Raw genomic sequence first — 27222 nt, 5'->3', positions numbered from 1 at the left:
GTGGAAGCTGAGTACCCAAATGAGCCACATATACTTTAAAAATAACTTTTTCAGTGTCAGAGTAATTACTAAATGGAATGCATTAGGCAGTGATGTAGTGGAGGCTGATTCCATGCACAGTTTCAAATTTAGATATGATAGAGCCCAGTAGGCTCAGGAACCCGTACACCAGTAGATAGACAGTTGAGAGACGGGACCAAAGAGCCGAAGCTCAACCTCCGGAAACAAAACTAGGTGAGTACACACACTCGCCCCGTGACAAAACCCGGGAGAATTAACTAAGGACGAACCCCTAACTGTTCACCCAGCAATAATTGGGCACCTGGGAGTAAAGCCGATTGGTTGATCGTGTTCCGGGAGAAACTAGTACAGTAAGGCTTACCATGAGATATGTGAAGGGAAAGTTCTCAGCCTGTTAACTGGGATTATCTTGAGGTTATCGTGAGATGATTTCGGGGCTTTTAGTGTCCCCGCGGCCCGGTCCTCGACCAGGCCTCCACCCCCAGGAAGCAGCCCGTGACAGCTGACTAACACCCAGGTACCTATTTTACTGCTAGGTAACAGGGGCATAGGGTGAAAAAACTCTGCCTATTGTTTCTCGTCGGCGCCCGGGATCGAACCCGGGACCACAGGATCACAAGTACAGTGTGCTGTCCGCTCGGCCGGACGGCTCCCTACAAGACCTCTACTCCTGTACTCACCCGTGTAAAAATAATAACCATAAATACCGGTAAATCCAAAGAGAGTGGGAGAGACAGGGAAGTACAGAGAGAGTGGGAGAGACAGGGAAGTACAGAGAGAGTGGGAGAGACAGGGAAGTACAGAGAGAGTGGGAGAGACAGGGAAGTACAGAGAGAGTGGGAGAGACAGGGAAGTACAGAGAGAGTGGGAGAGACAGGGCAGTACAGAGAGAGTGGGAGAGACAGGGCAGTACAGAGAGAGTGGGAGAGACAGGGAAGTACTGAGAGAGTGGGAGAGACAGGGAAGTACAGAGAGAGTGGGAGAGACAGGGCAGTACAGAGAGAGTGGGAGAGACAGGGCAGTACAGAGAGAGTGGGAGAGACAGGGAAGTACTGAGAGAGTGGGAGAGACAGGGAAGTACAGAGAGAGTGGGAGAGACAGGGAAGTACAGAGAGAGTGGGAGAGACAGGGCAGTACAGAGAGAGTGGGAGAGACAGGGAAGTACTGAGAGACCTCCCCAACCTGTGCTGCAGGGAAACAGCAACAGTAAACATTGTGATATGAACGTTCCTTGAACCTTATTTTCCCGCCACCTTTACGTGACGTCCGGTAGTGTTGCCAATATGGCGAGCACACACCTTACCAGCCGTGACACACCTCTGGGGCCAGATTCACGAAAGTACTTACGAACGTGTACATCTTTCCTTAATCTTTGACGGCTTTAGTTACATTTATTAAACAGTTTACAAGCACGAAAACTTCCCATTCAACTGTTGTTATTGTTATAAACAGCCTTCTGGTGTTTCAGAGCTCATTAACTGTTTAATAATTGGAAACAAAGCCGCCAAAGATTGTGAAAAGATGTACAGATTCGTAAGTGTTTGCGTAAGTGCTTTCGTGAATCTGGGCCCTGGAGTGTCTCCCAACACTTCACCAGCTGCCCTGGCATCTCTCTGCTCCTCTCTGGTGCTGGCAGTGATAACCTCTCCCTCCTCCACTCCACTCCCCCACCCCTGGACCTGGCCTCCAGGTACACGGGCCGCGACCCTTCCCTACAGCCGTGTGGCTCCCAAGGTTCCTTGCGTCCCACGGGGGCATGGCGGCGGGAAATCATTATCTATACAGTACAATGTTTGATTATTTGTTTGTCTGTCTGAGGTTTGAGGTCAGACGTTGGGAGCTGGCCTCGCCTAACTTTCCAAGACGAATCAGGGAAGTGCCACAGGTCAGTTGGGGTCGGTCCAAGTGACATACTTTTCAGAAATATCGACATTTGTAGCGAACCCCTATGCGATTTTCGTGATGTCAAGTCTGAAATCGGTGATGTGTTTTCCATAGAGTTGAGCAGTTTTTCAGTGCTTCGTAATATATACATAAAATTTTAGGGAGAGATAGAGAGAGAGGGGGAGAGGGAGAGTGTGGGGAGAAAGAGAGAGAGGGGGAGAGGGAGAATGTGGGGAGAAAGAGAGAGAGGGGGAGAGGGGAGAGTGTGGGGAGAAAGAGAGGGGGGGGGGGTGGGGAGGGGATGGGGGGTACCCAGTACTCCCTGCAGTAGCAACATAAAGTATAGTAGGTCTTGGCCCTTAGGGTCGTGGCAGCGTCCCGACGGTCTGGTGTAATCACCTAGTTGTGCTTGCGGCGGTTGAGCTTCGGCTCTTTGCTCCCGCCTCTCAACTGTCAATCAGCTGGTGGAGTGTGTGTGGTGTTGAACTCTGTGGTCATCGCTGGAGTTGATCACTGACGGCTCCTCTCTGGTGGGGATGTACAACACCTTCACTATGTACCGCTCTGACCAGAGCCTATTGTGAAGGAGTTGGATTGGAGATTTTGTTCATATAGTATGTACCCTCATACCCATCCCGCGGGCGGTAGTGGACCCCCCATACCCATCCCGCGGGCGATAGTGGGGCCCCCATACCCATCCCGCGGGCGGTAGTGGACCCCCATACCCATCCCGCGGGCGGTAGTGGACCCCCCATACCCATCCAGCGGGCGGTAGTGGACCCCCATACCCATCCAGCGGGCGGTAGTGGGCCCCCCATACCCATCCAGCGGGCGGTAGTGGACCCCCATACTCATCCCGCGGGCGGTAGTGGACCCCCCATACCCATCCAGCGGGCGGTAGTGGACCCCCATACCCATCCCGCGGGCGGTACTGAGCGGCACACACCCAGCCAATAGACCACATCTGAAGAAGACGTAGTCACGTGATCACACATCCTACAGGAAGCTCCAAGATGGTAGTGTTGGACCGTCTTCAAGAGCACACGCAGTGTCTCACTCGTCAGTTGTGTCAAGCGTTCACAGGTCAACGTGGGGACGGGATCCACGCCAGACAAACTCTGACTCAATCATTGATTATTATATCTGTGTCTGGCTTCACACACAGTTGTGTCTTGAGGAGCTGAGTGTAGTCAAGTCGTTCGTCGTTTCAGATTTAGCTACTCAGAACGAAGCGTCCATGTAGCACGGGCTATGGTGAGCCCGTATGTAGTCAAGGATGACGGCTTACTTTATCCTCACAACTTTGGAGACATGTATTGGCTTGAGGTGGAGGAGTAGGAGTGACAGGAGTAGTGTGGTGGTCACTCACCAGCTCAGGGCTCATAATAATATGGGTCCGTCTAATTACCACAAGCTTCACAAAGCTTCAGAAAGCTTCCTGGCAATACGTTAGTAATGAATAAATATGATATGTTAGGTTAGGCTGACCTAACCTAAACTAACCTAACCTAACCTAACCAAACCTAACCTAACCGACGCTTGGATCGTCGACTTTATTTGGTGTCACCAGCTCTTTATTTTCGTCTAATTTCTTAATAAAAATATACTTTTTCAGATTAAAATTATGTTTTCTCGTGTTGTACATTCAGCACCAACATTATAATGAGTAAATATATCATATTTATTCACTACTAACGTATTGCCAGGAAGCTTTGTGAAGCTTGTGTAGTTTGTGGTAATTAGACGGACCGTTCACCTCCTCTTCCCTCCTCTCATCTTACTACTTGAATTCTTTCTAAGTAATTTATCTTTTTATTGTGTAAGATTGATGACTCATTGTAACACACGCACTCACGCACTCACAGCAATGATGGTGGAGGCTGACTCCATACACGGTTTCAAATGTAGATATGATAGAGCCCAGTAGGCTCAGGAACCTGTACACCAATTGATTGACGGTTGAGAGGCGGGACCAAAGAGCCAGAGCCCAACCCCCGCAAGCACAATTAGGTTCACACACATACACACACACAATGCATTAGACAAGCGACGGTTAGAAAGGCAGGGACCAGGAGCTAACAGCTGGACCTTGCGTGCACGAGTAGTATATACAAGCGAACCAGGTTCGAACGATTGTGAACCAGGTTCACAATCAACCAGGTTCAACCAGGTTCAACCAGGTTCACAAGCAGCACCATACACTACCCACAACCCCGGAAATTTGGTGACCACCACCGTACAATAACTACCGGAACCTAACCCATTGTTGTGTTCTTGGCGAGGCCCTTGTCTACCGTGGGCAAATTTTACCGTGTTTCCATCCGTGTACCGTCGCACACGGATGGGAACACGCAGTAATCGTTCCACCTTGGTGTTGTTACAGGCGGAGTGGTGAGACCTGAGTGGTGGAGGGTCCTGGTGTACCGCACCACAACCACTCCTGCCACCACTCATGCCATCACTAGTACCACACACAGCCTACCACCCAGGATAACAGTATGTAGTGAGTTATTGTGAGTCATGAGTGAGTGAGGTCAATATGAGAGGCGCCACAACACTGTCCAACCGCGATGGTCTTGGTGGGGACACACACACACACACACACACACACACACACACACACACACACACACACACACACACACACACACACACACACACACACACACACACACACACACACACACACACACACACACACACACACACACACATCAACAGACTGGAAAAGGTGCAAAGACATGCTACTAAGTGGCTCCCAGAACTGAAGGGCAAGAACTACGAGGAGAGGTTAGAGGCATTAAATATGCCAAAACTAGAAGACAGAAGAAAAAGAGGTGATATGATCACGACATACAAAATAGTAACAGGAATTGATAAAATCGATAGGGAAGATTTCCTGAGACCTATAACTTTAAGAACAAGATGTCATAGATATAAACTAGCTAAACACAGATGCCGAAGAAATATAAGAAAATTCACTTTCGCAAACAGAGTGGTAGACGGTTGGAACAATTTAGGTGAGAAGGTGGTGGAGGCCAAGACCGTCAGTAGTTTCAAAGCGTTATATGACAAAGAGTGCTGGGAAGACGGGACACCACGGGCTCTCATCCTGTAATTACACTTAGGTAATTACACACACACACACACTTCTAGGATTCCCACTCTTGGTGACTCATGTCAGGGGCTGTGTCGTGGAGGTGTTTAGAGACGACGCACAATTGACGAGGATGACGTCGCCAGCTCCACACACACTTTCAATACTCCGTGTTGGGCACAGGTACCCAGGGAGCCTCGGGCTGGACACCCCAGCTGACCACCGGAGCTACACACACTGTGGTGCGGGAGACCAAACACTACCTCACTACTACTTGACACATTCCTCCCACCTACGACACCTTGATGAAGTGTTGACTTGAGGCTTCTGGGGTTGCTCTCAACCGCGTCTGGGTACAAGGGACACGAGGACCACTCCAGGCGGAGGTTTCTGCCTCCTGGGGGGTGGGGGCGGGGAGTTATATAACAACACTGGATTTCACCATCTGTAGCACAGCTCCTGACACTGGCGCACACCTGTGGTACACCTGTCTCCACACCTGCACCCGGGTGTTCCAGGTGTGGGCTTGTAGGTATTATAATTATACTACACTGGGGGGTTAAATATGTTAATTACAGCAGGTGTTCTGGTATGTAGAAACACCCAACACCTGTCTCCATTACCCCAGCTCTCCTCAGGCCTGGGGGGGGGGGGGTAGGGGTTAGAGAGGGGAAGGGGTTAGGGAGGAGGTCTCACTCTATTGAAGACTCAAGTACTGACCACTTCACTCAACCTCTAATAATGTTAATTGACTCGAGAAGGGGTAATTTTACACATAAGTAAAGTGAACAATATCGCAAATGAATGACAAAGGCAAAATGCAGGAGCCCAGTCAATTAATATGTGAGAGAGGGTTAATTAATACTCGAGGGTCTGGGAATGTAATAGTTTGGTTTATTATTTTATGTGTACACCCGAGCTATTGTCCCTAACCCAGGCAAATAAAGTTGATAGTCTTAATGCGCAGGCACTAGAGCATCCGTACTCAGAGTGTAGAGGCAGGAGCCTCACCCATAGTCACCCAGGGTCACCCAGGGTCACCCAGGGTCACCCAGGGTCACCCAGGGTCACCCATGGTCACCCATGGTCACCCAGGGTCACTCATGGTCACCCAGGGTCACTCATGGTCACCCAGGGTCACCCAGGGTCACTCATGGTCACCCAGGGTCACTCATGGTCACCCAGGGTCACTCATGGTCACCCAGGGTCACCCAGGGTCACCCAGGGTCACTCATGGTCACCCAGGGTCACTCATGGTCACCCAGGGTCACCCAGGGTCACTCATGGTCACCCAGGGTCACTCATGGTCACCCAGGGTCACTCATGGTCACCCAGGGTCACCCAGGGTCACCCAGGGTCACCCAGGATCACTCATGGTCACCCAGGGTCACTCATGGTCACCCAGGGTCACTCATGGTCACCCAGGGTCACTCATGGTCACCCAGGGTCACCCAGGGTCACCCAGGGGGGTCACACTGGCCTTCTCCACTCCCCCAGCCCTGAGCTTCCCGCCTGGTGGCCCCCACACAACATTACTCCATAAGACAGCAGTAGGAGTGGCCACCACCCCTCCTCCCTGGCACCCGAGACACTAGTGAGCAGGTTTAGAAGAAACAGACCTTTACTTCCCAGCCAGTCATGGGTTAACTAGGGCACCTGGCACCTCCAGTCATGGGCCATAGGCCAAAGGCACTCCCTGAGCTGGGTGTGGCCCTCATTGTGAGTGGCTGTCTGTTCTTGAGGGGGGGGGGAGGGGAAGCACTCAAAAACCCTGTGTTTTGAGTGCTTTAAACCTAAGCAAATAAATGGTTGCTAAAATTCAATCCCAACAACTGTAAGGTAATGAAGATTTTTTTTGCAGAGATATTCCTGCACGGGCCCTAAGCCTATGATTAGTCCACTAAATGTTACTTGTTTCTTGTTTCTGTTTTACTTAGGCGGAGTATGAGTATTTGACTCGTATGGTTGTTTCAGTAAGATTTTGTCCCATGTGTTTAACAACTTCAGCTCTGTTGAATCTAAGTTGAAATCTTGATGGGTTTGTAACTGTGCACTGTGTTAGATAATGTTCCAGTGGTCTGTTGTGGCTGTAACTGTGCACTGTGTTAGATAATGTTCCAGTGGTCTGTCGGGCATTTCTCCACAGTGCTGACATTTCCTCTCATCTTCCAGAACCTGTAAGCCTATTTCCCATGCACATGGGTATCCAAGCCTGATGCGATGTAAGTGTACTTCTGTTGCTCTACTGCTCCCTTTCATCAAACTAAGTGGTTCGTAGTTGGTTGAATTCTTGTACCAACCCGCAGATCCTGATGTTGCAACTGCTGTGTTGTGGTCACTGTACATCTTCTGCATTGCTCTATTTCTAATTACTTTCTTAATCTGGGATAGACTCTGTGGTACGTAAATGTCTACATTTCTTCTCTTAGTTGCAAGTTTTGCAGCTTCGTCTGCAATGTCATTTCTTATTATTCCCACATGACTTGGCACCCAGTTGATAAGTACCCGACGGCCTTGACGTTTGAGTGTTTGCAGTAATACTATGACATTTGTGATCAGATAGATGTTATCAAATATGTGTTCTTGTTGCAAGGTTTCAATTGCAGTTCTCGAATCTGTATGTATGATAACATGTTGTCGGTGTTCAGCAAGAGCATGTTCCAAAGCCTTTTGAATGGCTAGCATCTCTCTTTGTAAAGTTGAACACCCGTTTGAGAATCTCCAACTAACTACAGAATGTCCTACCTTAACTACAGCTCCGGTTTGTTTCCCATGGAATAGAAAGGCTATCTGGATACTGTTTCTCTCCTGGTCATTAATACCTGTCGCAACTCACACCTGTCCTGGCACTTCCTGGAGTTTCCTCCACACAATGGAGACTGTAAACCAAAAGGGTGTACGCCTCTCTCCTGACCAATTTGTCAGCTTGTCACACATAATGGCTCTCAAAACAACACCTGAACCCCAAAGCCTCCCTTAAACCCCTTATGGACCCCAGAGAGGACCCCAGGACCAGGCAACTTTTATGTTACATGTCGCTGTGGTGGTATGTTCACTAACAGAATGAGTGGCACTAGCCCCCTGCCGCTGAAGAAGAATTCAGCCAAGACCGAAAACATGACTCCAATCCAAGGTGGAATGGCCACCGAACTTTCAAGCCTCCTCTCTCCACATCCAAATCCTCTTCCAAGAATTTCACTACCCCATCCTTCTTCCTTTCCAAACCCTTTGGAAATCTAAGTTAAGACTATTGCACTCAGTATCTTGTATGTTGTGATCATATTCCCTTTGTTTCTTGTATTCTCTAGGGTTGTGAGGTTGAGTTCACTTAATACATCTACATATCTTAATCCTCTTGAAATTGAAATTGAAATAAGTTTATTGAGGTAAAATACACACAAAGGGATGAGGTAGCTCAAGCTATTCTCACCCCATTCAGTACAACGTGTTAATATATACATAGACACACATCACAAATAAACATATTTTAATCCTCTTAGCTCTGGCACAATCTTGTTGTAAACCTCTGTACTTTTTAAATTTTGGTTTTATGCATTGCAAGGTGAGGATTCAAGAACAGTCCTGGATATTCCAGTATTGGTCTAACATAGGCTGTGTATATTACCTCGAAAGAGTCCTGATTTAGGTTTCTAAACGACCTTCTAATGTTTGGTTGCGTCCCATATGCTGCCAGCGTTACTCTATTTATGTGTGCCTCTTGCAGTTAGTGGTAATATCCACTCCCAAATCTTGTACTTTTTCTTGTTTCTTTAGTTGTCTTCCTCTTATGGTGTAGATACCACCTAGTCTACATTCTGTGTCACATCTTCATTACACTAAAACGACAAGGCCGTCGGGTACTTATCAACTGGGTGCCAAGTCATGTGGGAATAATAAGAAATGGCATTGCAGACGAAGCTGCAAAACTTGCAACAAAGAGAAGAAATGTAGACATTTACGTACCACGTCTATCACAGATTAAGGAAGTAATTAGAAATAGAGCAATGCAGAAGATGTACAGTGACCACAACACAGCAGTTGCAACATCAGGATCTGCGGGTTGGTACAAGAATTCAACCAACTACGAACCACTTAGTTTGATGAAAGGGAGCAGTAGAGCAACAGAAGTACACTTACATCGCATCAGGCTTGGATACCCATGTGCATGGGAAATAGGCTTACAGGTTCTGGAAGATGAGAGGAAATGTCAGCACTGTGGAGAAATGCCCGACAGACCACTGGAACATTATCTAACACAGTGCACAGTTACAGCCACAACAGACCACTGGAACATTATCTAACACAGTGCACAGTTACAAACCCATCAAGATTTCAACTTAAATTCAACAGAGCAGAAGAAGTTGTTAAACACATGGGACAAAATCTTACTGAAGGGACCATACGAGTCATAAATACTCATACTCCGCCCAAGTAAAACAGAAGCAAGCAACACTTAGTGAGCCAGCCAGAGGCTTAGGACCCGCGCAGGAATATCCCTGCAAAAAAAAAAAAAATCTTTATTACGTTACAGTTGTTGGGATTGAATTCTAGCAACCATTTATTTGCTTATTCTCGGTCTTTGCTAAGATCTTCCTGTAACTTTCTGCAGTCCTCCTCGGTTTATACATTCCCCGTTAGCTCTGCGCCGTCTCCAAACATTGATTTTCAACAGATCATTCACACAAATTAAAAACAGTAGTGGTCCCAAGACCGAGATTTGGGAACCCCACTTTCTACATTTCTCCAGCTCGAAATCTCCAATCTGACTGTGATTCTTTCTTTACTGTCCATTAGGTACTCCCTTACCCAATTCAGTGCCTTCCCAGTTATCCCAGCTTGCTTTTCCAACTTGTCCATTAACCTTTCACGAAGTAAAGAATCAAAGGTGTTTTGACAATCTAGGGAAATCAGTCTACCTTTCTTGTCTTTCTCTCTCAGTTGCTCCTCATATGATTCTGCACACTCTCCAAACTCCAAACGGTACAATTGGCAAGCTAGCATGAACTAACACATAAAAAAGATACTCATTCCCAGGATTTGCCACTGACATGTAGGTGGTGAGCTGCTTCTAGTAGTGCTAGGTGATACATCTTCCTCAAGTGTTAGGTGATACATCTTCCCCAAGTGCTAGATGATACATCTTCCTCAAGTGCTAGGTGATACATCTTCCTCAAATGCTAGGTGATACATCTTCCTCAAGTGCTCGGTGATACATCTTCCTCAAGTGCTAGGTGATACATCTTCCTCAAGTGCTAGGTGATACGTCTTCCTCAAGTGCTAGGTGATACATCTTCCTCAAGTGTTAGGTGATACCTCTTCCTCAAGTGCTAGGTGATAGATCTTCCTCAAGTGCTAGGTGATACATCTTCCTCAAGTGCTAGGTGATACATCTTCCTCAAGTGCTAGGTGATACATCTTCCTCAAGTGCTAGGTGATACATCTTCCTCAAGTGCTAGGTGATACATCTTCCTCAAGTGCTTCATAATGCATCTAAATGTATATATTATTAACCCAAAGGACAGAATACACAAAGGTGTAGGTTGGATAGAGGGCGAGCCAGACACCTGCAGGCTCAGTGGGTGCCATATATATGTAGAGCAGAGCGCGGGGCGGGTGTGAGGGCGCCCTTGGCTACCGAGGCCGCGTCAGGCCCGCCACATCAAAATGTTGATCGATGTTAATACCGCACCAGCGGCACCATCGTGGGGGGCGGTGGCCGCCGGCCTCCTGCTGACTTCTGTAGGCTACAGCAGCCTGCCCCCCCTTCTACACACTCTGTGTTCTGTACTCTCCATACAATGTTCACTGGTAGTGGTGATGACGTGTCTCCCCCCCCCCCCTAGTAGAGACGTGTCGCCTCGGATGGTGACGTGTCCCCCCCCCCCTAGTGGAGACGTGTCCCCCCCCCCCCTAGTGGAGACGTCCCTGTAGCGGTGAGGTGTCTCCCCCTAGTGGTGTAATAGTGAACTTATCTACAGGATGTTAGGGCAAGATATTTGAAAGGATGTCAGAGAGGCAGGTGGTCTTGTGCTCCCTGGTGAGTCCTGAGCCCCTTGTCACGTGGTCTTGTGCTCCCTGGTGAGTCCTGAGCCCCTTGTCACGTGGTCTTGTGCTCCCTGGTGAGTCCTGAGCCCCTTGTCACGTGGTCTTGTGCTCCCTGGTGAGTCCTGAGCCCCTTGTCACGTGGTCTTGTGCTCCCTGGTGAGTCCTGAGCCCCTTGTCACGTGGTCTTGTGCTCCCTGGTGAGTCCTGAGCCCCTTGTCACGTGGTCTTGTGCTCCCTGGTGAGTCCTGAGGCCCTTGTCACGTGGTCGTGTGCTCCCTGGTGAGTCCTGAGCCCCTTGTCACGTGGTCGTGGGCTCCCTGGTGAGTCCTGAGCCCCCTTACACCTTGAGGAAGGTGTAAGGGGGTCTTGAATGACTTCTAAAGATACCTTCTATGGTGACGCCTCGCACTGCCCAGTGTCAAGCCTCTCAACTTTCCTTCATTAAAAAGTTACCTGTTTAGTAAAAAAATACCATAAAAGTTACATATCATTTATATATATATATATATATATATATATATATATATATATATATATATATATATATATATATATATATATATATATATGTCGTACCTAGTAGCCATAACGCACTTTTCAGCCTACTATGCAAGGCCCGATTTGCCTAATAAGTCAAGTTTTCCTGAATTAATATATTTTCTCTAATTTTTTTCTTATGAAATGATAAAGCTACCCATTTCATTATGTATGAGGTCAATTTTTTTTATTGGAGTTAAAATTAACGTAGATATATGACCGAACCTAACCAACCCTACCTAACCTAACCTAACCTATCTTTATAGGTAAGGTTAGGTTAGGTAGCCGAAAAAGTTAGGTTAGGTAGGTTAGGTAGTCGAAAAGCAATTAATTCATGAAAACTTGGCTTATTAGGCAAATCGGGCCTTGCATAGTAGGCTCAGAAGTGAGTTCTGGCTACTAGGTACGACATATATATATATATATATATATATATATATATATATATATATATATATATATATATATATATATATATATATATATATAGTGACAAAATGTGTGCTTTAGTTACATTTTTCATAATGATGCACATGCCTCATTACAAGTTTTTTTTTTATATTTAATAAAGTTCTCTCAACTGTATAGTTAGAGAAGTTAATGTTGAAGGCGTGAATTCTCACATCAGTTGTTTGATCATCTGACTGAAGCATTTACTCGGGTCTCTACCCGGACAGATCCAAAATAAATGTTCAGATACAGGTAGAGGAATATATTCCTACAATGTGTTCCGAAAGGTCAGGAGAAAGCGTGCTGCACTAAGACCTTCCCAGACACAGTCTACACGAGGACCTTCCCAGACACAGTCTACACGGGGACCTTCCCAGACACAGTCTACACGAGGACCTTCCCAGACAGTCTACACGGGGACCTTCCCAGACACAATCTACACGAGGACCTTCCCAGACACAGTCTACACGAGGACCTTCCCAGACACAGTCTACACGAGGACCTTCCCAGACACAGTCTACACGAGGACCTTCCCAGACACAGTCTACACGAGGACCTTCCCAGATACAGTCTTCACGGGGACCTTCCCAGACACAGTCTACACGAGGACCTTCCCAGACAGTCTACACGGGGACTTTCCCAGACACAGTCTACACGAGGACCTTCCCAGACACAGTCTACACGAGGACCTTCCCAGACACAGTCTACACGAGGACCTTCCCAGACACAGTCTACACGAGGACCTTCCCAGACACAGTCTACACGAGGACCTTCCCAGACACAGTCTACACGAGGACCTTCCCAGAGACAGTCTACACGAGGACCTTCCCAGACACAGTCTACACGAGGACCTTCCCAGATACAGTCTTCACGGGGACCTTCCCAGACACAGTCTACACGAGGACCTTCCCAGACAGTCTACACGGGGACTTTCCCAGACACAGTCTACACGAGGACCTTCCCAGACACAGTCTACACGAGGACCTTCCCAGACACAGTCTACACGAGGACCTTCCCAGACACAGTCTACACGAGGACCTTCCCAGACACAGTCTACACGGGGACCTTCCCAGACACAGTCTACACGAGGACCTTCCCAGACACAGTCTACACGAGGACCTTCCCAGACAGTCTACACGAGGACCTTCCCAGACACAGTCTACACGAGGACCTTCCCAGACACAGTCTACACGAGGACCTTCCCAGACACAGTCTACACGGGGACCTTCCCAGACACAGTCTACACGAGGACCTTCCCAGACACAGTCTACACGGGGACCTTCCCAGACACAGTCTACACGAGGACCTTCCCAGACACAGTCTACACGGGGACCTTCCCAGACACAGTCTACACGAGGACCTTCCCAGACACAGTCTACACGAGGACCTTCCCAGACAGTCTACACGAGGACCTTCCCAGACAGTCTACACGAGGACCTTCCCACACACAGTCTACACGAGGACCTTCCCAGACAGTCGCCATGTGGGAGTGGTTCAGTGACTGATGTGTGTGCATTACTCAGTCGGAGTAAACATCGTTGTGTGTGTCCAGTAACTGGATGAGTGACTGCGTAGACATCGTTGCCCTTAGTTACCCTTAAAGATACATAGCCCCTACAAAGGCCAATCAGTATATAAGTAGATTTACATATACGAACACTCTGAACGTTGGCTATGCAACTAGCCCGTCACTGGAATAGAAAAGAAAATGGATAGAAATGATCACCACATACAAAAATACTTAAGGGAATTGTAATGTTAAACAACAGACCATTTACATTGGTATTGTACACGAACAATAGGGGAACTTTTGTCAAGCCGCCGTCTTTCTGTCTCCGCCGATATTACTAGAGATTGTGGTTATCGGGTTAAAAACTAAATTATTACTGAAAGGTATTAAGGCAGTGAAATGAATTAGAGAGTGAAGTGATGAAAGGAGATTCCATATAAATCTTCAAATGTAAATATGCCAACACAAAGGGCTGAAATGTAAAAAGTGGTAACCAATAGCTGAAGCTCAACCCCCGCAGTGACAGCCAGGTGAGTACACGCTCCAAGGCCACCTAAACAAACAGTTCTGTTTTTAGTACAAAACGTGAGACATAAGAAACGTTAACATTAAGGTTTTCTGCCCGAGAAGCTTTGAGTACTCACCTAGTTGTACTCACGGTGTTGAACTTTGGCTCTTTAGCCCTGACCTCTGATCTGAACCCCCCTCCCCGGGGCAGCTGACGTCTGACCTGACCTCTGACTTTGGCTCTCCGCCTAACTGTCAATCAACTGGTGTACAGAGATTCCTGAGCCTACTGAGCTCCATCATATCTACATTTAAAACTGTGTATTGAGTCCACCTCATCACTGCGTATTTGTGGATTTGCATGAACACCAATCTTATGTACTCTCAGAACCCAATGTACCTTCTTGTATATAAGTATACAGTAAATAATTATAATAAAAATAAGTAAAGTGTCGCTGCGTCAGTGGGGCGTCGACCGCGGGAGCTGGGCTGGGCCGTCCTCTGTCCCTGGAGGCCCCGGCGCCCACCCTCACTCTCTACATATTATTTTAAAAAAATCTGGCTTTCCTACTTATTGAAACAAGTCACGTAACACGATACTGTGAGATTCACTAATAAATTACACACCGAATATTTGTAAGAAGAAATTATTTAACGCTACCAAAATAAATTAAAGAAAAAGGGTTCACACATCATCAGAGAAAACGAAGCACTACACACCGTTACACAAGCACTAACTTATTCGTTTTAAATCAAATCAAATTAAATCAAATGTTTATTTAGGTAAGGTACATACATACAAGAGATTTTACAAAGAGTGGTGGATTGATAGATAGGGCTAGTACATACAATGCCTAAAGCCACTATTACGCAAAGCGTTTCGGGCATAAATTTGGGGCATTTTAGGGTGAGGTGATAAGATAAAATGTTTTTGGGTGAGATGACAGAACACAAATCAATGGGTAAAGATAATTTTACATAGTCAGAACATGAATCAATGGGTATATTGCGTATTTTCTCTTCTTGCTTCTGTGGCTCTTTGATTTGATTTGTGTATGCAATAAATATGCGAACAAGCTTAAATGGTCCCCAAGCCAATATGCAACTTGGATTCAACCACATTCCATAACGATTCGAACCCAGATATCCAGGAGCACTATGCAACTGTCGTACCCGGCTCCTTAACCACTCGACCAACCGTGACCATACAAGACATTAGTAGCCGAGGCTACCAATGGTTAAGGTACCGAGTACGGCAGTTGCATAGTGCTCTTGGATATCTGGGTTCGAATCCCAAGAGTTCTTACATTCTTGTACAGCCACCAGCACGCACAGAGTTTCGGGCAGGTCCTTAATCCTAATTTTCCCTAGAATATGACCCGCCAAATTGTTTAACAACCAGGTACCCATTCACTGCTGGGTGAACAGAGGCTACAGTTAATAAAACTTCTTATACTAAACAGATATAGGATAAGATTGGTACTCACCGTTTTATTTTTAATTTGTGAAAACACCTATAACGGATAAATGCAATTCATTGTAAAAACAAATTGTTAAATTGAAAATTATAGTGTTTTAACATGATAAATAAACAGGAGTTAAACCAGGAATAAGCGCAATAATTATGGTCTCCGGTGAGGGGCTGAAAATCCATAATAAATATACTAATGATACTAACTAATAATTATCCTAAAATTGACACCTGCTTCCCGACATTCTTGATACTTCCTTAAGGCTTCTGTGGCGGCCTTAATAATACTCCAGCCGCTGATAAGCCTTAACCCCAACACCACACCAATAATAATATTATTATTACACAATAATAAAAATAATAATAATAATAATAATAATAATAATAATAATAATGTAATAATAATGATACACACAAATAAGCAATAATAATAACAAAAATAGGAATACTGGCCTCTCTTGTTGTTTGTGGTGTTGCTGACGACGCCAGTAACAGCCGTGTTGATCATGAGGCCCAGCCTGGTGAGGCTGGACTGGCGGATCATGCCCCTGGCCACCATGCCTGACATCCACACCAGCTCCTCCCGTCGACCCCTCACACCACCGCCCTTCCCGCCGCCCACACCCACGCTACCTTCTTCCTTCTTCACCTGGCTCCTCTTGCCTGTCGGCCCTTCCTCTTGCCGCCTTCTCCCCCCTCCTTCCGCCTCTCTTTCTCTCCTATCTTCTTCCACTTTGTTGGGCTTCAGTTCACTGAATTACGACCAAAGTTTAGGAAAACTTCACATGCTTTAGCCTCATACGTAGCGCCTTCAAAGTGCGCTCAATTAACCCTCTTGTTTCTACCTTATACATACGGAGAAGTTCGCATTTTTTTCTTATGTCATCGCGGTATGTTTCTTGAGAGGGCATAAAACGTTTTCAGATTTGTGTAGCATAAATATACTTTCAGGTGGCACAAGGTGGGACACTGGGGATAGGCGCCAGTGTTTCCCAACACAGCCTTTGTAGCTCGGCTCTTATTCTTGTACAGTTATTTATAATAATTGTCTTTCGACGGTATTCGTACACGTTCAAATGACATTACAATTATTTTTACGCTTTTTGTTTAACAATAATATTTCACTTTAGAAATATTGGTATTAATTTAATTTTTATACACATGATCAACTGAACCTGTCATATATCTTAGAATTTATATTAGTACTAATGGATATATAGAAGCTTTAGATGAAAACAATGACAACTAATATTAAATATAAGCGTATCTTTACTTATTATTAACGTGGGGCCCCGCTCTTACAAACTACTTTAGGTAGCCTGACAAAACCAATTAAAGAAAACGGAAACATAAGTTCATATCTTGGAGTAACTTCTGTATTAGGATTATATTAACTCTTGTTTCTATAATCTTTCCTTGGGGATACACACACACAATTTAACTATAATTTTAATACAGAATACGATTTGCTTTCAAATACTTGGAAGGATTTCGAATCACAGACATAAATATAAGCTCTTTTTATTATCTTACTACTGTTGAATATATACACTATTTACCTACACATCCAGTGTCAACTTTGCTAATGTTTATATTTTCAGCTGTACCCATCCGTCTATATATGTTTACCTTTTAAACAAGACTTTTCCAAGCTACGATTTTGTATGTTATCTTTCTGGAATCCTTTATAATTACGGTTTATTTATGTATTTAAATTTATTTGAGTTATATTTAAAATATACCTCGTCTCGGGTAGAAGAAGCTCACTTAAATATTAAATAATATAAGACAATGTTCTTCCCAAACTTGTCTTGAGTGATAAAGTTGAGCAGATGTAAGAGGGCGACGCAGGAGTCAGCAAGACTCCAGGAATGTCTCGCCTGCTTCTCTCCACTGGAATGTGTATCTCAACGGTGACTGACAAAATGTGGAACTTTGTGGTAATTCGCCGATGGAAATTTAAATAACTGGTTGACGAAGGGAAGGAATGTGTCTCTTGAATTTACATAAAAACTGACGCCGGGAAGGGTTTAGTGTAGAGGGGCGGTCGCTGGGTGGGGTTTAGTGTAGAGGGGCGGTCGCTGGGAGGGGTTTAGTGTTGAGGGGCGGTCGCTGGGAGTGGTTTAGTGTAGAGGGGCGGTCGCTAGGAGTGGTTTAGTGTAGAGGGGCGGTCGCTGGGAGGGGTTTAGTGTAGAGGGGCGGTCGCTGGGTGGGGTTTAGTGTAGAGGGGCGGTCGCTGGGAGTGGTTTAGTGTAGAGGGGCGGTCGCTGGGAGGGGTTTAGTGTAGAGGGGCGGTCGCTGGGAGGGGTTTAGTGTAGAGGGGCGGTCGCTGGGTGGGGTTTAGTGTAGAGGGGCGGTCGCTGGGTGGGGTTTAGTGTAGAGGGGCGGTCGCTGGGAGGAGTTTAGTGTAGAGGGGCGGTCGCTGGGTGGGGTTTAGTGTAGAGGGGCGGTCGCTGGGTGGGGTTTAGTGTAGAGGGGCGGTCGCTGGGAGTGGTTTAGTGTAGAGGGGCGGTCGCTGGATGGGGTTTAGTGTAGAGGGGCGGTCGCTGGGAGTGGTTTAGTGTAGAGGGGCGGTCGCTGGATGGGGTTTAGTGTAGAGGGGCGGTCGCTGGGTGGGGTTTAGTGTGGAGGGGCGGTCGCTGGATGGGGTTTAGTGTAGAGGGGCGGTCGCTGGGTGGGGTTTAGTGTGGAGGTGGGTGGGGGGGTCAGAGAAGGTTACATCAGACGTATAGTCGTAGGTTAACAGTATGTTGTGTCTGTTGGTACACGATATAACGCCGTCCCAGAGCAAGCTGCCTGGTGATGGTGGTGTAGCTGTGATTACTGCGATGTGTTTACTCTATAATATATTGATTTTATATATTTATTATATATCTATGAAAATATGTTTAACTATAAGATATATAGATATATGCTATGTAAAATATTGCCTACAGGATATCATATATCAAATATAAGAACAGGTATAGCGAACATATATATATGTATATTTATTTATTTGCACAACACCTGAAAATATTGGTCTCTAATTTTTTACTTCAAAATATATAGGAGTCACAGCCAAGACCGTGAGCTATACTAGTGGGGAGTGAGCGTCACCTGAGGTCCGCAGTCACTCTGCGTGAAGGCTCAGGTGTCTACTGTGTAACACTTGATATTCCGGAACTCTACTCCAAGTACAACTATTAATCTAATCACTATCTAATCTTACTCAAGAACAGGTGGGAATAATCATAAGGGTGTTGGGTGTGGCGAGGTGTAGCCCTCGACGCGGGCACACATGGCCGCCTTACACACACTCTCCCTAATGCTTGACACCCAACACGCACTCTCCCCAGCACCTAGTGTGTCTACCCCCTCTCTCACTCTCTCACATGCCAGCTGGACACGTTTGCTAGACACGTTCTAGCAAATCCATTTCCTGTCTTACGAGGTGTTGAATAATGATCTGGAAACAGTGTCCTCGCCACGACTGGCTAAACTGACTTTGGGTGTGGCAGACTGGTGGAGTGCGCTGAGTGACTGATCACTTGCAACTGGTGACGGGGCGACTCTTGTTCTAGATCTCCTTCCTCGCCACTATCCATGCTCGTGGGATGGGCTGTCCAGGCTCTCTCACAGTGCCTGGGAGTCTCCTTGCCCGACGAAAATGTCTCCACTCACTAGCCTCGCCTCATGGTAGCCTACACCAGCAATCTCACCACTGCAACTCATCCTTACTCTTCCGTGTTACGTAGGGCACTTCCCGCTTCGTATTTATGTGTATTAGCATTATTATTTTCTTGAGTGACAAACCCTCATCGAGAAATTTAATTTGTTGATTGTTACATGAACGGGACCACTGCAGGAGTCCCACTGGCCACAGAGGGAGTCCCACTGGCCACTGAGTGAGTCCCACTGGCCACAGAGGGAGTCCCACTGGCCACTGAGTGAGTCCCACTGGCCACTGAGTGAGTCCCACTGCCCACTGAGTGAGTCCCACTGGCCACAGAGGGAGTCCCACTGGCCACAGAGAGAGTCCCACTGGCCACAGAGGAAGTCCTACTGGCCACTAAGGGAGTCCCATCTACCACAGAGAGAGTCCTACCGATTACTAGGAGTCCTGATTCAGTGTTGTGTGTGGACACTCGAGGTCCAGCCCTTGTTAACAATGTTATACTGGGAGTGGCAGTGATGTTGTTGACGCTTTAAGACCAGAGAAGTGGGACCAGGATGACTGAGGGCCGAGCCGGGAGAGACCTATAGGCACACTCGAGGGATGGGGGAGGCGTGGCACTCAGTGGGATGCCCACCAGGTGTGTAGATGGGCAGGGAGTGTAGATGGGGTGACAGGTGGCTGATGGTGGGCGGTGGGGCAGCAAGACACCTTCTGGAAAGGGAAAAATAGAGGTGTTAGTGATGGATGAGAGAGAGAGCCTTGCACTACTCTGTTTCCCTCTACCTCATGACCCACCATCAGTCACCAATGACATTACTCCACTCACAGCTGAGTCCAGACACTTGCTAATATACACTCGACTCTTGTACTCACACACTCAACACTGGTACTCACACTCGACATAACACACATACCAATATATCATGGCGCTGGAGTAAGAATTGTATGCTTGTATCTTGTGGATTCAACTACTGGCTAAGTGTGTAACCTGTTTGTGTTGACATACAATGTAAATAACACGTGAATGACTCACATTCACATATAAACATTTAAGGTGTAAAATAAATGAACGATGAGCGTAACACTTGACGGATGAGTCCCAAGCACACAGAATATGGAGCTGTGGATCCCCTTCAAGGAGGAGGAGTCTTAAGCCCCACACACTGTTCTACATCTCGATGACTGTCATTGCTATTATAGAGTTTCCGGAAAGAGTACAAAAAGTGGGATATGCAGATAATGTCATGATACAAGCCCCCGCCCTTATATAGATGAAGCAGTCCTTTCAACTTCTTGGTGGAATTGAACTGACTTGGCTTCATTTCATTAATAAGACAGAAGCGTACTCCCATCTCAAGAAGCGGGAAAACGAAGAACTGCAAATTAATGGTGAAGTTCTTGAATGGGTTGAGCATTATCGGTACCTTGGGAGTGACTGTCAGTTCTAGCAAGGGGCAACAAATAGAAACTTGATCAACTCACAGGCATAAGTAAAAGTTATCCCAGGACCCTGAGAGCCAGGTCTGGGAATGATCACCGAGCTTCTATTGTTGTACATAAAATGATAAGTACTTAAAACTGTACTTTAAAGACTGTACCGCAACAGTGTTATGCCCGTACTCATCAAACGACATGAAGGAACTGGAAAACATACAAAAGGAAGCCGTGACAATAATCTTGAAGTACAAAAATATCTCAGACAAGGAGTCTACGACAAGAGGTAAGTCTCTCTAGCAGTAAAAACATAATCAAGGAACCAAAAACTAAGATTTTTGTCAAGATTATCACAGACCCTCACTAAAGTGACATTGTCAAGAAAAAAACTGAAGTCTTCAGTAGTTATAGGAGGAAGAAGTGACAGCTCATAGTGGATAGATCGATCAGTATACTTTCTCAAACAGTTCCACCTGCTTGAGCAAGCATCGTACGACTGTAAAGATTTTACCTCCTTGGGAGGAAAAAAACATGCAAGATTTTAATATATAAGATGCCAATGAAGAAGTCAGCATGTTACCCCAAGAAACGAGACATATCTAGAGGACATTAACAGAGAGAGAGTCAGGAAATGAATTAGATCAAGTCTACACTGGAGGATGTGCTAGCCCTACTAATGGCAGAACAGGAGCGGTGTACACTGCAATCAGAAATAATGCTGCCTTAACGAAAATTAAAAAGAAAACACGGATTGAGGACCAAGTCTCCTCAACGCAAGCGGAGTTCACAGCCATTGTTATGGTGTTAATAAACCCAGAACGAAACACTAGGGAAGCAGTGTTCTGCACTGACCCAAGACCATCACTGCCACAAGGGAAGCAGTGTTCTGCACTGACCCAAGACCATCACTGCCACAAGGGAAGCAGTGTTCTGCACTGACCCAAGACCATCACTGCCACAAGGGAAGCAGTGTTCTGCACTGACCCAAGACCATCACTGCCACAAGGGAAGCAGTGATCTGCACTGACCCAAGACCATCACTGCCACAAGGGAAGCAGTGATCTGCACTGACCCAAGACCATCACTGCAAAGCCTCAGGAAAAGTCAGTCAGAAAACAAAGGAAAGTAACAGAAGTGAAAGGAGCGGTGAGAGTGTAATGGAGCCAGGGACGGACGATCAAGTCCCTGGGGATTCCATCTCATGTTGGAATCTTTGAACAGGAATGAGCACATGTGTTACCTACCAAAGGTGCCGAAGGAGACCATATTGAACATTTCATCTTCAAGACCATTTTAGAAATCAGGGGCGTCATGAGACAACATGACCGCCACAAGGTAGTCCAGGACTGGAGGACAGAAGAGCAAGTTAGTCACTCTGTACGCTGGTACGATACCGTCGCAGCCCACAACCTCAGTCACTGTGGACGAACAGTAGGTGACCACACTGGCAAGAATTAAGAATGGAAACAACAGCTGAGCAGCGAAGGAGCGCACATGGAAGTTTGAGTGAAGGACATGGTCGGGTGGCTATCTTCTTGAGATTATCTTGAGATGATTTCGGGGCTTTAGTGTCCCCGCGGCCCGGTCCTCGACCAGGCCTCCACCCCCAGGAAGCAGCCCGTGACAGCTGACTAACACCCAGGTACCTATTTTACTGCTAGGTAACAGGGGCATATGGTGAAAGAAACTCTGCCCATTGTTTCTCGCCGGCGCCCGGGATCGAACCCGGGACCTCAGGATCAAAAGTCCAGCGTGCTGTCCGCTCGGCCGACCGGCTCCCAGGACCGGGACCTGACAGATTGTGCCCCTCTAAGTGACAGAAGAAATATGTGTAGTATATTAAGTCCTACATTGTTTGACCCGTGAAGGGACATTTTGTCAAACATAGATATTGTCCTTACAATATTTCCTCAGTTTGTGGCCGCGAGATAACGTCAGTTGTGGGTTGTAAGATTTTAATTCCTGGAGCGTTATTTTTGAGTGGAATTCAGGGTGATTGCACTTATCTGGATTTTGCAATTACGACTCTTTATACAGGAAAATATGCAAATTAGTGAAAAAGCAATTTGTCATATTTTGCCCAAATTGACTTGCACTTTTCAAAATACGACGCCTATTGGAAATATGATTCTTGAGCGTTATTTTTTATTGGAATTCAGGGTGATTGCACATATATGGAGTTTTAAATTTCAACTTTTTATACCAAAAATATACAGATTAGTGAAAACGGCGATTGGTCATACTTTGCCCAAATTTACCTTAAATTTTCAAAATACGAGGCCTATGCCATCATTTTCTCATCATATATCGGTCACCTCTTCTCCTATTCCTCTACCTTCTTCTCTTCCTTTCCCTCCCTCTCCTTCTCTTCCTTTCCCTCCCTCTCCTTCTCTTCCGTCCTTTCCCCTTCTCTTGTCCTGTCCCTCCTTCTGGCCTGACTGACCCACAACTCCACACGTAAATATACCCGTGGCGTGTAGAAATCAGATGACGAGTTCTGAAGAATTTGCTGTTATTGATCTTCAGAGAGAGAGAGAGAAAGAGAGAGAGAGAGAGAGAGAGAGAGATAGAGAGAGAGAGAGAGAGAGAGAGAGAGAGAGAGAGAGAGAGAGAGAGAGAGAGAGAGAGAGAGAGAGAGAGAGAGAGAGAGAGAGAGAGAGAGAGAGAGAGAGAGAGAGAGAGAGAGAGAGAGAGAGAGAGAGAGAGATTCAACTTGGTGATGTTTGAGATTTGTTTGTTTCCTTGAGTCTTGAAGACTGTGAGGGAGTGGCAATAGTGAGGGAGGGGTGAGGAGGGAGGGGAGAGGAGGGAGGGGAGAGGATGGGTGGGGAGAGGATGGGTGGGGAGGACGGAGGGGGAGAAGGTATGGAAAATAGGAAGGAGGGGTAGGGAGAGAGGAGGAAGGAAGGAAGGAGGGACGGTGAAGAGGGAGTGGAAAGGGGAAGGGATAGATTGGATGGGAAGAAGGGAGGGAGAGGAAGGTGGAGAGGAAGGGAGAGTAAGGAGGGAAAGAAGGGATGGGTAGGCAGGAGGAAGGACGGTAGTAAGTGAATGGAATGAGAGAGGGAGGAAGGGGTGGAAGAGGAAGGTGAGAGGAGGAGAAGGGAGGAATAAGAGATAGGGAAAGGAGGAAAGGGTGGCGGGAGAGGTGAAGATAGTAGGGAGAAGAGTAATGCGAGGTAAGAAATACAGTAGTTATGTAACTTGTGTGATCTTGTACAGTCTGTTATGACGATACTCTTATGATCTGGTACGAGACCCGCGCCTGACTCAGGTATGGCAGCTCTTGCCACCAGGCGAACACCTTACACCTGGTTACGTTAGGATAGACCAGGTTAGGTTACACCAGGTTAGGTTAGACCAGGTTAGGTTAGGTTAGACCAGGTTGGGTTAGGTTAGACCAGGTTGGGTTAGATTAGACCAGGTTGGGTTAGGTTCGGTTAGGTTAGGTTAGACCAGGTTAGGTTAGGTTAGACCAGGTTAGGTTAGGTTAGACCAGGTTGGCTTAGGCCAGGTTGGGTTAGGCCAGGTTAGGTTAGACCAGGTAAGGTTAGACCAGGTTAGGTTAGACCAGGTTAGGTTAGGCCAGGTTAGGTTAGACCAGGTTAGGTTAGGCCAGGTTAGGTTAGGTTAGGCCAGGTTAGGTTAGACCAGGTTAGGTTAGACCAGGTTAGGTTAGGTTAGACCAGGTTGGTCTCAAGTCGATTGTCGACTTGAGAATGGTCCAGGACGGACCAAAACGTCGTCGTCCCTTCACCTTCTAGTGTGTGGTCTGCTACGTCCTAGGAAACAGTTTGCATATTTTATAAAGATTTGCAGTAATGGACATTTTTAAAGTCTGTTGTTTTAAAACTGTTGTGTCACATGAAAGTTTCCATTTTGACAAGATGTGTGTAGTGTAAAAAGTAAATGTTTGCAGTATATAAGTTGTAATGCCACAGGAAAAGTTTGGGAAAGTTGTATGTATATAGTTTAAAAAAGTCTAATATTTATTATTTTAAAACTTGTAATATAGAGAAAATATAATAGAGTTTGGAAAACATGTATGTATATATATTTATACATTTTTAGCTTTATAGTCTACAAACTGTTGCAATATTAAGCAAACTAAAAGTTTGGTTTAGAAAAGTAATATTTGGGAGGTAACAAACTTCAAACAAATCTTAGATTTGTTTTAAGTTTGTAGTATTTAAAGTTGACTAGCTAGCAAGGGCGATATAGAAGAAATAACGTCGACTGAAAATCACAACATGCTGAAGGAGAGCATTGAGAAACTGAAGCAAATGAACGAAAACATTAAAGGGGAATTGCTGAAATAGAGGGAGTACAGAGAACATATACGGCACACATAGACGCAATAAAGCACGTAAATTATTGGGATCGTCTCAAAGCTCTCCAAATGTACTCTCTAGAAAGGAGACGAGAGAGATATCAAATAATATACACGTGGAAAATACTGGAGGGCCAGGTCCCAAATCTACACAGTAAAATAACAACGTACTGGAGTGAACGATATGAAAGAAAATGCAGAATAGAACCAGTGAAGAGCAGAGGTGCCATAGGCACAATCAGAGAACACTGTATAAACATTAGAGGTCCGCGGTTGTTCAACGTCCTACCAGCGACCATAAGAAATATTGCCGAAACAACCGTAGACATCTTAAAGAGAAAACTAGATAGTTTTCTTCAAGAAGTACCGGACCAACCGGGCTGTGGTGGATATATGGGTCTGCGGGCCGCTCCAAGCAACAGCCTGTTGGACCAAAGTCTCACAAGTCAAGCCTGGCCTCGGGCCGGGTTAGGGCCGGGGTTGGGGAGTAGAAGAACTCCCAGAACCCCATCAAGCAGGTATCAAGCAAGACCAAAGTGTTAGTTCGCAGGGAAAGTATTACATTGTCCAGAAAGTGTATGGACGGTACGTTAGGTTTACTGTTTAAAAACACAGGTCTAAGGCATTTGGCTGGAGTATGGGAAATGGATGTTAAGGCTCGGTAGAACAGAAGAAACAGAGGAATATAATCACAACATACATGATACTGAGGGGAATATGCAATGTGGATTAGGAGAGTCTTTTTAAATTGAGCGACAAACAGGGTTAAAAGACAAATATGTTATTGTTGAGAAAGATAAATGAGAAATGTGAGAAAATACTTGGCTACTCACCAGTGTGTGTGTGAGGCTGTGGAGGCTGTGTTGTGCTGTGTTACCTTAGGTAAGGTTGGCGCACGATACAGTCGGATAGACTAGGACAGGTTAGGTTCCGTTAGGACGAGTTCAGATCGGGAACGCCAGGGTTAGTGATGACATGTTTGTAGTAGGGGTGACATTACTTAAGTGAGGTGATATGACTGTAGTAGTGGGGTAACATGACTGTAGTGGGGGAGACTCTGCTACAAATTAGAGGTATTGTCAGGCAACGTCACCGTGGCAAGATAACCGAGGAAAGGAGGGTAGAAGCACAAAACAGTGAATCTGTACGATGGTACAACATGGTTGTTGCTGGCATCCCCAATCATTATGGATGAAGAGGAGGTGGCAGGGGAGAGAATCAGTAATAGCGAGATTTTGTCTTGGATACAAATATCCATGGAAATTCCGAATGGAAACAACAGTTGAGCAGCGGAGCTGCAGAATCTGCGATGAGAGTGACGAACATCGCCTTGACCACTACCTGAGAGAATGTGATCACCTGAGAGACATTAGAAATATGTGTAGAATAATAAACCCCACATTGTTTGAGTTAGGAAAACACAATTTGTCAAATATTGATACTGTTCTTAAAAGATTCCCCCATTTTGCACCAGAGAGATAACGTAAGATATTAAGGGTTGACGAATGCTAGTCTTCTTGTTTGAGGAGCTGTTCACTTGAGACAGTTAAGCAAGTCCCAGCTGTGTCTGGGTACAAGTGACAGGAAGAACAACCCAGCGGGTTTTCTTCCTATTGGGGAGTGTTGTACATGCTGCTATGGCGGTGTGTCCACTCACAGGATGAGTGGCGCTGCCCAATAAACTCACTTCTCGGAGCATAATTTAAAAAAAATGTAGTAAGGGTAACATGATGGAAGTGAACCAGTTTTTTGAATGGGCATAATCAGGGGATATTAATACGGTATTAAAGATATCAACACAAAATAGGACACGAATAACCGACCATAAACAATGAGCCAATCCTGAGTGTAATGCCGGGACACTAATAACCTGATTGTAATGTGGTCAATAATTTCCAACAATTAACTCACATGGGAGGTGATCCATCCACCAAAATGGCATTTGTTCTCTATGATGCCTGAGGTGGATATCAATCAATCTATCTATCTATCTATCTATCTATCTATCTATCTATCTATCTCTCTCTCTCTCTCTCTCTCTCTCTCTCTCTCTCTCTCTCTCTCTCTCTCTCTCTCTCTCTCTCTCTCTCTCTCTCTCTCTCTCTCTCTCTGTCTCTCTCTCTGTCTCTCTCTCTCTCTCCTTTAGTAACAAAAGCGATCACCAGAGGTCTGGGGGTGTTTGGTTAGGTAAGGTTGGGATAGATTAGGACGAGTTAGCTGAGGATAAGTTTGAACAGAGAAGAAGAACACTCCCCTGGAAGTAGTGAAGCTCTGAATT

General features: G+C 45.9%; 1 protein-coding gene and 1 long non-coding RNA gene across 2 annotated transcripts in view; both read right to left on the bottom strand.

Annotated features, from left to right (window-relative positions):
• The window catches only part of LOC138369784 (protein phosphatase PP2A 55 kDa regulatory subunit), a 62527-nt gene extending 46406 nt beyond the window's left edge, over positions 1-16121 (bottom strand). Inside the window, exon 1 of the mRNA XM_069333391.1 lies at positions 15976-16121. Coding sequence (XP_069189492.1) covers positions 15976-16090 — 115 coding nt within the window. The 5' untranslated portion in view covers positions 16091-16121. The remainder of the gene's footprint in view (positions 1-15975) is intronic.
• Positions 16122-18136: 2015 nt separating this feature from the next.
• The window catches only part of LOC138369787 (uncharacterized), a 61765-nt gene continuing 52679 nt past the window's right edge, over positions 18137-27222 (bottom strand). The window contains exon 4 of the long non-coding RNA XR_011229950.1: positions 18137-19891. This is a non-coding gene — a long non-coding RNA (uncharacterized lncRNA). The remainder of the gene's footprint in view (positions 19892-27222) is intronic.

This window comes from Procambarus clarkii, chromosome 29, assembly GCF_040958095.1.
Source record: "Procambarus clarkii isolate CNS0578487 chromosome 29, FALCON_Pclarkii_2.0, whole genome shotgun sequence".
NCBI lineage: Eukaryota > Metazoa > Arthropoda > Malacostraca > Decapoda > Cambaridae > Procambarus > Procambarus clarkii.
This window is presented reverse-complemented; position numbering and strand designations above follow the sequence as displayed.